Source organism: Crocuta crocuta, unplaced genomic scaffold (assembly GCF_008692635.1).
Source record: "Crocuta crocuta isolate KB4526 unplaced genomic scaffold, BGI_CrCroc_1.0 scaffold25, whole genome shotgun sequence".
Taxonomy (NCBI): domain Eukaryota; kingdom Metazoa; phylum Chordata; class Mammalia; order Carnivora; family Hyaenidae; genus Crocuta; species Crocuta crocuta.
In genome coordinates this window covers 7,718,859-7,731,807 of record NW_027532015.1, presented here as the reverse complement: position 1 = coordinate 7,731,807, position 12,949 = coordinate 7,718,859, and the positions used below count along the sequence as shown (strand labels likewise).

Below are 12,949 nucleotides of genomic sequence, written 5' to 3'. Positions count from 1 at the left end.
AGTTGGAGTTTTATGTTTGTTATTTAGTTTTTTATGGTTTTGTGAAAAGTAATGAAGATTGTCTCTATATCTTCTCACAGTGTTTGTTTGAAGTGTTCTTATTTTTGCCATGCCCAATAGAATGTTGCTTCCCTGTGGGCATTCAACAAATATTAACTGAATTTTCAAAATGATTTTCATGGAAGAAGAAAATATAAACATTTTTTAGGAGTTAGTGATCTCAGGGACCATTTTATTATTTTTTGAAAATAATATTAGCTTTTTATTAGGGAAAGTAAAAATGTTATTAATATTGTCAAAATCTCAGGGATATCATCTAAATCTCTGCTAGCACTGCTACTCTAAAAAAAGGCACAAGGAAATTTAGGATCCTAATCCAAAAAAGCTTTTCCTTTTTATATTTATTTTATGTGTTCCAGATATGACAAGCAGTGGAGCGTGACTTTATCTCATTTCTAAAGAATCTATTTGTTTATTTATTTATTATTTTAGAGGGTGAGCAGAGGGAAGGCAGAGGGTGAGAGAGAGACAGAGAGAGAGAGACAGAGACAGAGAGAATCTCAAGCAGATTCCATGCTCAGCACAGAGCCCAACTTGGGGCTAGATCCCAGGATCATGACCTGAGCCAGGAGTTGGGTGCTCAATCAGCTAAACCACCCCGGCGCCGCAGAAGTTAAAATTAAATAGAAATCTCAATAGCCCTGTGTCTCATTGCTTAACCTGGGCTTTATAGGCGTTTCCATTCTGTTCAGATAAAGGGGACACACCCAGAGTATATTAGTTGGCTAGGGCTGCCATAGTAAGATACCACAGATGGGGTGCCTTAAACAACAAACACATTTTCTTGGCTCTGGAGACTGGAAGTATAAGGCCAGGGTGCCAGCAGGGTTAGCGTTTAATGAGGCCTCTCTTCCTGGCTTGCAGATGGTCACCTTCACACTGTGTCCTTACATGGCCTTTTGTCTGTGTTGTTGCAAAATGTGTGTGTGGGAGAGAGACAGAGAAAGACAGAGGAAGCAGAGGGAGAGAGAGGAGAGAAAGATCAGTCTCTGGTGCTTGTTTCTCTTCCTATTAGGACACTAGTCTTACAGGATTAGAGCTTCACTCTAACCTTAGACTTCATTTAACCTTAATTACCTCCTTAGGGGCCCTCGTTATCCAAATATAGTCCCATTGTGGTATTAAGGCTTCAACATATGCATTTGGGGGACACAAGCATTCCAGAACGCAGTGATAATGGAGTGCAAGAAAATTTTTGAAGTGTTTTGAAATTTTGGGTTTTGTTCTAGCTAGGAACAAAGTGTTCTGGAAGTAAAACATCCTATTTTTTTCCCAATAGAGTGATTCATCATATTTTACATTGCTGGTATTTAACATGTTAAGTGTTTAAAGGTGGGTAGGTTAGCGTGGCTGCAGCTAATCAAGCTTGATTTTCCAAGCTGGAGCAGGCTGTCTTTTCAGTTAAAAAGCTGCCTAGTGTGTGTGCATGTGCACACGCATGTTGAGAGAGAGAGGGGAGCAGGATTGTTTTGGTATGGTGTGTGTTTTTCCAATTGGAATCATTAACTGTCGTCCTCTGTGAAAACTGGTCTTGTAGAGCAGTGAGCTGTGAATTCCCTTGTTTTGAGGCTTTCAATTTAAATGAGATTTGAATTTCCTTTTTAGAACAGTTACTTTTAGACAGTCCTGGAAAGTTTGGAAACCTATTTTGTTTCTTGTCCTCTAGTTATTTTGACAGGGCTATGGAAGAATGGAGGCAGTTCCATTGTGACCTTAATGACCTCACCCAGTGGCTAACAGAGGCTGAAGACTTACTGGCTGAAACCATTGCTCCCGATGGTGGCCTGGACGTGGAGAAAGCCAGGATGCATCAGCCGGTGAGTGCTTCCCATCGGGGGGTACAGGTCTGCTCGGAAGGTAACATATATTTTTTTAATGTTTTATTTATTTCTGAGAGAGAGAGAGAAAGGTAGGATAGGGTCAGAGAGAGAGGGAGATATAGAATCCAAAGCAGGCTCCAGGCTCTGAGCTAACTGTCAGCACAGAGCCCGACGCGGGGCTGGAACCCATGAACCATGAGATCATGACCTGAGCTGAAGTCGGATGCTTAACCGATTGAGCCACCCAGGCGCCCTGGCATAATTTTTTCAGTATGGGACATTTAAGACGGATTTGGAAAGTAAGGGCTAATCATGTTAACTTTTCAGAAGTACATAAACAACCTGTAATTTTTGTTCCAGTTCTGCTTTCCAGTTTCAAAGGTCTAAGAAAAATTGGTATTTACAATTTTTAATTAGGACTTTAAAAATTGAAATAAAAGATGCGCTTTAGTGGTAATGTAAAACACAATTTTATTTTTAAAATTTTATGTTCAGAACAACATTTGTGAAATTTTGTATGTACAGAAAGATATCTGCATACCTCCCCTCTGTTTTCTGTGCTTAAGCACTAGGCATCTTATTTTTCTTTGTATCATTGACAATTTTCGTACAAGTAAATTATTCTTCAGCTGTGTCAGGGCTGCTGCTTGTGTGAGTCAAATGCAGTCTTGGGAAATATAACACAATAGTTAAATCAGTTATGTTGATAACAGCTCTTTAAAAATAATAGTCAAAAGCAAGCAGACTTTCAGTTCACATTGTTAAAAATATATTCTCTTTTATGAAATTTTCAAAATATACTTTAGGTAGAAGCCTCCTTAGAAGTTAGAAAATGCTTTTTATTTTTTCATAAACATGTTAATGCATTTTTTTTTATTTTATGAGTTACAGATAAGTGCTCACACTTTAAAATGTCCTTAATTGCTTCAGCATTGATAGACCTGTGAAGCAGTGTCTCAGTAAAATACACATTGACATTTACTGACATATGGTAGGACATAAGGGTATGTGGGGGTACACACACACACACACACACACACACACACACATTGTATTTAGAAATGCTTTCAAGCACATATTTGAAAGAGGACAAACCATTTACTTTACTCAAACATAATTCATTATTGGTGCATAGAAATGCAGCAGGTTTCTGATGCTTGTGCTTCAGTGTAAACAGCTGTTATTTATTTTGTTAGTAGGCTGTCCTCTTTCAGTGTATTTTGCCTGATGGCACTCATGAGAACGGGCTAGACTTCAAAATAGATTTCATTTCGTGTGTTCATTGAGATGTAAGTAAAGTGTTTTGAAAAGCCTTTTTCATGGACATAAAATATTCTCCCAGGACTTTGTTTCTCTTAACACTTAGGCTGATGCCCTAGTACCTTTGTGGATTGACTGCACATTTAGTTGAGTTATTCTTGAATTGTACTCTGTTACAGGCACTCGAAGAGGGGATCAGTAGCCACCAGCCCAGTTTTGCAGCCCTAAACAGAACTGGGGATGGGATTGTACAGAAACTCTCCCCCACAGATGGAAGCTTCTTGAAAGACAAGCTGGCAGGTTTAAACCAGCGCTGGAGTGTGATCTTGGCAGAAGTCAAGGACCGGCGGCCAAGGTGATGTAGCTGTGATAACTCAAGGGCACAGGGGTAAAGATATTTTGGCAGAGCCTTTTAAGATGTAGTCAGATGAGTTCAAAATTCTTCTATTATCTGCTATCACAATAGGAGTTGTACTGACTTTAAGATCTCCATTGTGATGTAATATATTTTTATTTTTTTTATTTGAGAGAAATAGAATGTGAGTGGGGGAGAGAGACAGAGGTAGAGAAAGAGATAATCCTAAGCAGACTCCATGCTCAGAATCGGGGGAGCCCGATGTGGGGTTTGATCCCACGACGTTGGGATCATGACCTGAGCTGAAATAGAGAGTCAGATGGTCAACCAGCTGAGTCACCCAGATGCCCCATGATGTTCTATATTTTTAGTATGTTGTATCTTACGGTATTTTTAGGTTATCCATAAAGTCTCACATTTCTATTCAGATTTCATACATGTGAAAAATATCTTTATTCCTCTCATTTCTGACATTTTATTATGAAATGGCAACTGTGTGGCAGGAACTTGAACTAGGTCAGGAATACCTTGGACTTGCTGGACAGTTGACAATGCTGCTATAAACACTGGGGTGCATGTACCCCTTTGAATCTGTATTTTTGTATCCTTTGGGTAAATACTTAACAGTGCGAATGCTGGATTGTAGGGTAGTTCTACTTTTACTTTTTTAAAGAAACTTCCATAGTGTTCTCCAGAGTGGCTGCACCAGTTTGCATTCCCACCAATAATGCAAGAGAGCTACTGTTTTACTGCATCCTTGCCAAAACCTATTGTTTATTATGTTGTTAAGCCATTCTGACAGGTATAAGGTGGTATCTCATCATGGTTTTAATTTGTGTTTCCCTGGTGATGAGTGATGTTGAGCATGTTTTCATGTGTCTATTAACCATCTGGATGTTTTCTTTAGAAAAGTGTCTATTATATCTTCTACCTGTTCCTTAACTGGGTTATCTGTTTTTTTGGGTGTTGAGTTTATAAGTTATTTATAGATTTTTTTAATACTAACCCTGAATCAGATATGTCATTAGCAAATATCTTCTCCCACTCTCTAGGCTGCTTTTTAGTTTTGTTGATTGTTTCCTTCTCTACAGAAACTTTTTATCTTGATGAGGTCCCAGTAGTTCATTTTTGCTTTTGTTTCTCTTGCCTCAGGCGACGTGTCTAGTAAGATTTTTCTGGCTGAGGTCAAAGAGGTTGCTACCTATTTTCTTCTCTTGGATTTTGATGGTTTCCTGTCTCACATTTAGATCTTTTATCCATTTTGAATTTATTTTTGTNTCCTTTGGGTAAATACTTAACAGTGCGAATGCTGGATTGTAGGGTAGTTCTACTTTTACTTTTTTAAAGAAACTTCCATAGTGTTCTCCAGAGTGGCTGCACCAGTTTGCATTCCCACCAATAATGCAAGAGAGCTACTGTTTTACTGCATCCTTGCCAAAACCTATTGTTTATTATGTTGTTAAGCCATTCTGACAGGTATAAGGTGGTATCTCATCATGGTTTTAATTTGTGTTTCCCTGGTGATGAGTGATGTTGAGCATGTTTTCATGTGTCTATTAACCATCTGGATGTTTTCTTTAGAAAAGTGTCTATTATATCTTCTACCTGTTCCTTAACTGGGTTATCTGTTTTTTTGGGTGTTGAGTTTATAAGTTATTTATAGATTTTTTTAATACTAACCCTGTATCAGATATGTCATTAGCAAATATCTTCTCCCACTCTCTAGGCTGCTTTTTAGTTTTGTTGATTGTTTCCTTCTCTACAGAAACTTTTTATCTTGATGAGGTCCCAGTAGTTCATTTTTGCTTTTGTTTCTCTTGCCTCAGGCGACGTGTCTAGTAAGATTTTTCTGGCTGAGGTCAAAGAGGTTGCTACCTATTTTCTTCTCTTGGATTTTGATGGTTTCCTGTCTCACATTTAGATCTTTTATCCATTTTGAATTTATTTTTGTGTATGGTGTAAGAAAGTGGTCTAGTTTCATTCTTCTGTGTGTTGCCCTCCAATTTTCCCAACACCATTTGTTGAAGAGACTGTCTTTATTCCATTGGATATTCTTTTCTGCTTTGTCAAAGATTAGTTGACCATATAGCTGTGGGTCCACTTCTGGATTTTCTGTTCTATGCCACTGCTCTACATGTCTTGTTTCTGTGCTGATGCCATGCTGTCTTGATGACTACAGCTTTGTGATATAACTTGATGTCTGGAATTGTGATGCCTCCAGCTTTGCTTTTCTGTTTCAAGATTGCTTTGGCTATTTGGGGTCTTTTGTGGTTCCATACAAATTTTGGGACTGTTGTTGTTGGGTGGTATTTTGATAGGGATTGCATTAAATGTGTAGATTGCTTTGGGTGGTATAGATATTTTACCCATGTTTGTGCTTCCAATCCATGAGCATGGAATGTGTTTCCATTTCTTTGTATCTTCTTCAGTTTCTTTCATAAGTGTTTTATAGTTTTCCAAGTGCAGATCTTCTACCTCTTTGGGTAGGTTTACTCTTAGGTATTATCTTGTTTTTGGTGCAACTGTAAATGGAATTGATTCCTTGGTTTCTTTTTCTGTTGCTTTGTTATTGATGTATAGAAATGCAACAGATTTCTGTATGTTGATTTTATATCCTGTGACTTTACTGAATTCGTGTATCAATTCTAGCAACTCTTTGGTGGAGTTTTTTGGGTTTTTGGTAGAGTATCATGTTGTCTACAAATAGTGAAAGTTTGACCGTTGCCAATTTGATGCCTTTTATTTCCTTTTGTTATATGATTGCTGAGGCTAAGACTTCCAGTACTATATTAAATGGTAATGGTGAGAGTGGGCATCCTTGTCTTGTTCTTGAGGGTAGGGGAAAGGCGCTCAGTTTTTCCCCATTGAAGATGATATTAGCTATGTGTCTTTCATATATGGCCTTTATGATTTTGAGGTATGTTCCCTGTATCTGTACATTGTTGAGGCTTTTTAACATGAATGGATGTTGTACTTTGTCAATGCTTTTTCTGCATCTATTGACAGGATCATATGGTTCTTATCCTTTCTTTTATTAATGTGATATATCACATTGATTGATTTGTGAATATTGGAGCACGCTTGCAGCCCAGAGATAAATGCCACTTGATCATGGTCAGTGATTCTTTTAATGTACTGTTGAGTTTGATTTGCTAGTATTTTGTTGAGAATTTTTGCATCTAAGTTCATCAGTTCTCTTTTGGCCTATAGTCCTCTTTTTCAGTGGGGTCGTTTTGGGACATGGAATTTAGGCATCAGAGGGGAAGTATCTTGAACTGAGGTTTGAAGCATTTGTGACAATTTCCTGTAAATTCATCCTAGAGAGGGGCTTCTAGGGAAAAGAAATTGAATTGGAAAAGGTGGAAGGCATGAAATAGCATGGCCAGGTGAGAGATCTGCAAAGTTACTGGAAAAGGAGGATTCAGGGGGCCAGGGATGGGATCGGAAGCTTGGGCTCCATAGGGTTTTATGTGCCATGCTAATGAGATTTTATGGAGAGTCCTTCTAGCTCAGAAATCATCTAGCTTCCAGGTCTCCTTAAGGCAAAAGATGTATTTGCTGGCATGGTATAACAATACTAGCAGAAATTCTGTTAAAGATTTTCCAATGGATCTCTGTGGACTGTGGTAATTATTCTTCCTGGACCTAACAAGGTGAAGCTAATACATATTTTACTCATTTTGGGGAAGAGATAAGAATAATGAATCTCTTTCACAACATCTTCTATTTTAACTAAAGCAATATTTATTTTCATAAATTCATGTTTGACTTCATTTAAGGTTATAACTTATCTTAAATTGGGGCTACCTTGCAATTTTAAGAGCTTGTGTGTGTACTGTTATCAGAGTCATTGAGGAATAGCACAGTTTAATTTGTTTTTGTATTGAGTGCTTGTAGTTAACGTATTTGCACAGCTCGTCAACTTGTGCTGTTATTCCTTAATGAGCAATTGTTATCTACTATTTGAACATAAATCTATAACTTACTTTTACTCTCAGTGATAACATTTAAAGTGTAGATTATATTTAGCTGGTTTGAGGATGAAAATTTTGTGACTCAAATATGTGTTATTGAAATTGCTTGATGTTAGTTTCATTCATAGATATATTTTCAAAATACTAAGTTAGTCATGATTATGAAACATTGGAAATATAAATTCCAACTTTTTTTTTTAGCTTTAGTTAGCCAATATATAGTGCAGTATTGGTTTCAGGAATAGAATTCGTTGCTTCGTCACTTACATACAATATCCGGTGCTCATTATAACAATTGCCCTCTTTAATCCCCATCACCCATCTAGCTCATTTCCTACCCACCTCCCTTTGTTAACCCCCAGTTTGTTCTCTTTCTTGTTTCTTAAATTCCACATGAGTGAACCCACACCGTATTTGTCTTTCTCTAATTGACTTATTTTGCTTAGTGTAATACATTCTAGCTCCATCTATGTTGTTGCAAATGGCAAGATTTCATTCTTTTTGATGGCTGAATAGTATTACATTGTGTGTGTGTGTGTGTGTGTGTGTGTGTGTGTGTGTGTGAGACATCGTCTTTTTCGATTCATCAGTTGCTGGACATCTGGGCTCTTTCTACAGCTTTGCTAATGTTGATAATACTGCTATAAACATCAGGGTGCATGTACCCTTTGAATTTGTATTTTTTGTATTCTTTTGGTAAATACCTAATAGTGCAAATATTGGATTGTAGGATAGGTCTATTTTTAGTTTTTTGAGGAACCTTCATACTGTTCTCCAGACTGGCTGCACCAGTTTGCAATCCCACCAATTCAAGAGGGCTCCCCTTTTTCCACATCCTCACCAACACTTACTGTTCATTGTGTTGTTAATTTTAGCCATTCTGACAGGTGTAAGGTGGTATCTCACTGTGGTTTTGATTTGTATTTCCCTGATGGTGAATGATGTTGAGCATCTTATTATGTGTCTGTTAGCCATCTGGGTGTTTTCTTTAGAAAAGTGTCTATTCATGTCTTCTGCCCATTTCTTAACTGAATTATCTGTTTTTTGGGTGTTGAGTTTGATAAGTTATTTTTATAGATTTTGAATACTAACCCTGAATCAGATATGTCATTAGCAAATATCTTCTCCCACTCTCTAGGCTGCCTTTTAATTTTGTTGATTGTTTCCTTCTCTGCAGAAAGCTTTTATCCTGATGAGGTCTCAATAGTTCATTTATGCTTTTGTTTCCCTTGCCTCTGGTGACATGTCTAATAAAAGTTTCTCTGGCTGAGATCAAAGAGGTTGCTGCCTATTTTCTCCTCTTGGATTTTGATGATCTCTTGTCTCACATTTAGATCTTTTATCCATTTTGAATTTACTTTTGTGTTTGGTGTAAGAAAGTGGTCCGGTTTCATTCTTCTGTGTGTTACCCTCCAGTTTTTCCAATGCCATTTGTTGAACAGACTGTCTTTATTCCATTGGATATTCTTTTCTGCTTTGTCAATGATTTTTGTCAATGTCAATAGTTGACCATATAGCTGTGGGTCCACTTCTGGATTTTCTATTCTATGCACTGATCTATGTGTCTGTTTTTGTGCCAGTGCCATACTGTCTTGATGACTACAGCTTTGTGATATAACTTGATGTCTGGAATTGTGATGCCTCCAGCTTTGCTTTTCTGTTTCAAGATTGCTTTGGCTATTTGGGGTCTTTTGTGGTTCCATACAAATTTTGGGACTGTTTGTTGTAGTTCTGCAGAAAATGCTGGTGGTATTTTGATAGGGATTGCATTAAATGTGTAGATTGCTTTGGGTGGTATAGATATTTTACCCATGTTTGTGCTTCCAATCCATGAGCACGGAATGTGCTTCCATTTCTTTGTATCCTCTTCAGTTTCTTTCATAAGTGTTTTATAGTTTTCCAAGTATAGATCTTCTACCTCTTTGCATAGGTTTACTCTTAGCTATCTTGTTTTGGTGCAACTGTAAATGGAATTGATTCCTTGGTTTCTTTTTCTATTGCTTTGTTATTGATGTATAAAAATGCAACAGATTTCTGTATGTTGATTTTATATCCTGTACTTTGCTGAATTCATCATGTACGAGTTCTAGGAATTTTTTGGGCTTTCTGTATAGAGTATGATGTTGTCTGCAAATAGTGAAAGTTTGTTTGACTTCCCCCTTGCCGATTTGGATGCTGTTGTCTAATTACTGAGGCTAAGACGTCCAATACTATGTTAAATAGTAATGGTGAGAGTGGACATCCTTATCTTGTTCTTGAGGGTAGGGGAAAGACTCTTAGTTTTTCCCCATTGAAGATGATATTAGCTATGGGTCTTTCATATATGGCCTTTATGATTTTGAGATATGTCCCCTGTATCTGTACATTGTTGAGGCTTTTTAACATGAATGGATGTTGTACTTTGTCCAGTGCTTTTTCTGCATCTATTGACAGGATCATATGGTTCTTATCCATTCTTTTATTAATGTGGTATATCATGTTGCTTGATAGGGAATATTGGACCATCCTTGCAGCCAAGGAATAAATCCCACTTGATTCTGGTGAATAATATCTTTTAATGTTGTTGAATTTGAGTTGCTAGTATTTTGTTGAGAATTTTTGCATCCATCTTCATCAGGGGTATTGGCCTGTAATTCTCCTTATTAGTGAGATGTTTGTCTGGTTTGGGAATCATGGTAATGCTGGCTTCGTAGAATGAGTTTGGAAGTTTTCCTTCCAATTTTTGATCATTTGGAACAGTTTGAGAATAGGTATTAACTCTTTAAATCTGTGGCAGAATATCTCTGGGAAGCCATCTGGCACAGGACTCTTGTTAATTGAGAGATTTTTGATTACTGATTCAATTTCTTGCTGGCTGTTGGTCTGTTCAAATTTTTATTTTTTCTTATTTCAGTTTTGGTTGGTTGTGAGTTTCTAGGAAGTTGTCTTTTTCTCCCAGATTGTACAGTTTGTTGGCAGATAAGTTTTCATAGTATTCTTTTATAATTGTTTGTATTTCCATGTTGTTGGTTATGATCTCTCCTCTTTCATTTGTAATTTTATCGATTTGAGGGCTGTCATCTTTTCATTTTTATTTCTTCTATGTATTGTTTTATTTCTTCTTTAATTTCCTGGTTAACCCATTCATTCTTTAGTGGGATGTTCTTTAACCTCCATGCCTTTGAGAGCTTCCACATTTTTCTTGTGGTTGAATTCAAGCTTTATAGAATTGTGATCTGGAAATATGCATGGTATGATCTCAATCTTTTTGTACTTGTTGAGGGCTGATTTATGACCCAGTATGTGATCTGTTCTGGAGAATGTTCCACGTGTATTCATAAAGAATGTGTATTCTGCTGCATTTAACTCTTTTTTTAAATACAAGTTTTATAATAGTATTTGAGTGCTTATAAAGCTGTTATTTAAGATAATTACTCTTTGATAAAGAGGGTAAATTACCTGTCTTGGTATTGTCAGTCTTTAACAATTAATACTATTGCTTTATTTATTTGTTTATTTTAATTTTGAAGCAGTGTTCTCTCCCTATGGATACTTAAAAATGAAAACTTATGATTGTGTAGTGATTTTCATTAGTTTTTTAAGCATTAAAAGACTTTCCTTCAAATATTACTGACTCTCTGTAAAATATGCAAGTACTTATTTAGCTTTTGATTATATTTATATAGTGAATCATATGTTAGTTTTTTGTGATTAAAAACAAAAAGTCATAGCCATAAAATGTAAATTTTTGTTAGGTATAACACAATGCAATTCATTTAAAAAATCTCATTTAACTTTTAAACTTGCAGCTAATAGCCACAACTATAAAAATAATGATACCACCACCAAGCTGTAAATATCTTTGAAAGCCTCTCTGAAAAATTCATAATCTTGTTCATCATGAGTTCTAGTCATATTCTCCACTTCTGACAGATGGTTTATATACTTATAAATGGTATTCTTATAACATTTTAAAGATCTAATTAAGGCAGTTCCTTTTTTATATTCATATGACTATTTGTTTCTTTATATCCTTTAAAACTTTTGCTTTGTTTTTTCTAGATCTCTTTTTATAACTTGGTGCTATATTCAAATATAATACTTACTTTAACAAGTAACCAAATTTCCATTTTTTCTTGTCTTTCCTAATACTTGTAAAAATTTTCCATTCTCAGTATCTTGCCTTCTTATTCTTTCTTTCCTCTGAATAGAGTAATAGTTGCCACCTAATGTGAATACTATGTCATAGAATGATGCCTTTTATCTCCATGGACTACTGAAAGAGAATTATGTGTTTTTCCTTATTTTTTGAGATAAAGACATTTTTCTTTCTTTTTTAAAGCTTCCATTATGTTGTCAGTGGTCTCTAGCTTTAGAAAAATCATTTGAATTAAATTTCTATAGAATTTTTCACAATGAAAGAAGATAACATTTAGTTTCAATGTTTTTGAATTTAATAAAGAAAATTTTTTTATTATCATACTATCAAGTAATCTTTTGTATTGGACAATATATACATCACTATTGACACACATTTAAAAATATATATTAAAATAATTATTAGGAACATTTTTGTGTGTAGTGTATTTAGTTGGGATGTCCAAAGCAAATATATAGTGTTCTGACTAATTGGATAATTTTTGTCAACGTTTTTCAATAACGTATTCCTTTAGGCTAAAAGGAGAAAGTAAGCAGGTGATGGAATATAGAAAAAGACTAGATGATATTATCTGTTGGTTAACAAAGGCCGAGAATGCTGTGCAAAAGAGATCAACCACTGAGTTGGAAGAAAACCTACAAGAATTAACAGTAAGTGGTTTATTTGTCTCTATATTTGCCAGTGCTTTTTGGTGCATGAACATTTACGCTAAAAATAAGAGAATGCATGCCTGAAGAAGAAAAGGGGAAGAAACTTTGTACTTTGTGGTATATGTGGTGAACTTTAGAGGAATTTTTTTTAAGAGCACTGTAATTTTGTTCTTGCAGAGGTAAGGTTTCAGTGATAGAAAAGTAACGAATCATATGATCTTAGTATTAGACAAAGATTTTTAGATTATTTTCAACAGACTTCAACATTTTAGAATATAATAATACTGTGAAGTATCATTCTTTGCTGTTAGATTTAGAAGATAGTTACTGATTGCTGTCTTTAAAATTGACTCTTCCAAGAAAACTCTAAGTGACTTAGGAGCAACTCATCATAGCCTACTACAGGTTTTGTATTATGACTGTATTAATCAAATGTCCTTTGTTGATCCACAACTAACAAGAATTGTTTATAGTTCTATATGTATACAATATGTAAAGATAAATATATGTATAAATATACCCAAATATCCATACTTTTTCATATCTATAAAGTTTATATAGTTTGTGTTAAGAATGGAAATACTTCTTGCGGAACAGTAAGATGAATGTGTTCATATTTTTTGTAAAAGGAAGAAATTGTTAGGGGCGCCTGGGTAGCTCAGTCAGTTGAATGTCTGACTTTGGCTCAGGTC

The 12,949-nt window shown here is 35.7% G+C and overlaps 1 protein-coding gene across 3 annotated transcripts in view; it reads left to right on the top strand.

Annotated features, from left to right (window-relative positions):
- UTRN (utrophin) overlaps positions 1-12,949 on the top strand; it is a 563,065-nt gene that overhangs the window by 282,604 nt on the left and 267,512 nt on the right. For all 3 annotated transcript variants that reach the window (XM_077776104.1, XM_077776105.1, XM_077776103.1), the window contains 3 exons: positions 1,727-1,877; positions 3,320-3,495; positions 12,122-12,257. In XM_077776104.1, the coding sequence (XP_077632230.1) occupies positions 1,727-1,877; positions 3,320-3,495; positions 12,122-12,257 (463 nt within the window). The remainder of the gene's footprint in view (positions 1-1,726; positions 1,878-3,319; positions 3,496-12,121; positions 12,258-12,949) is intronic.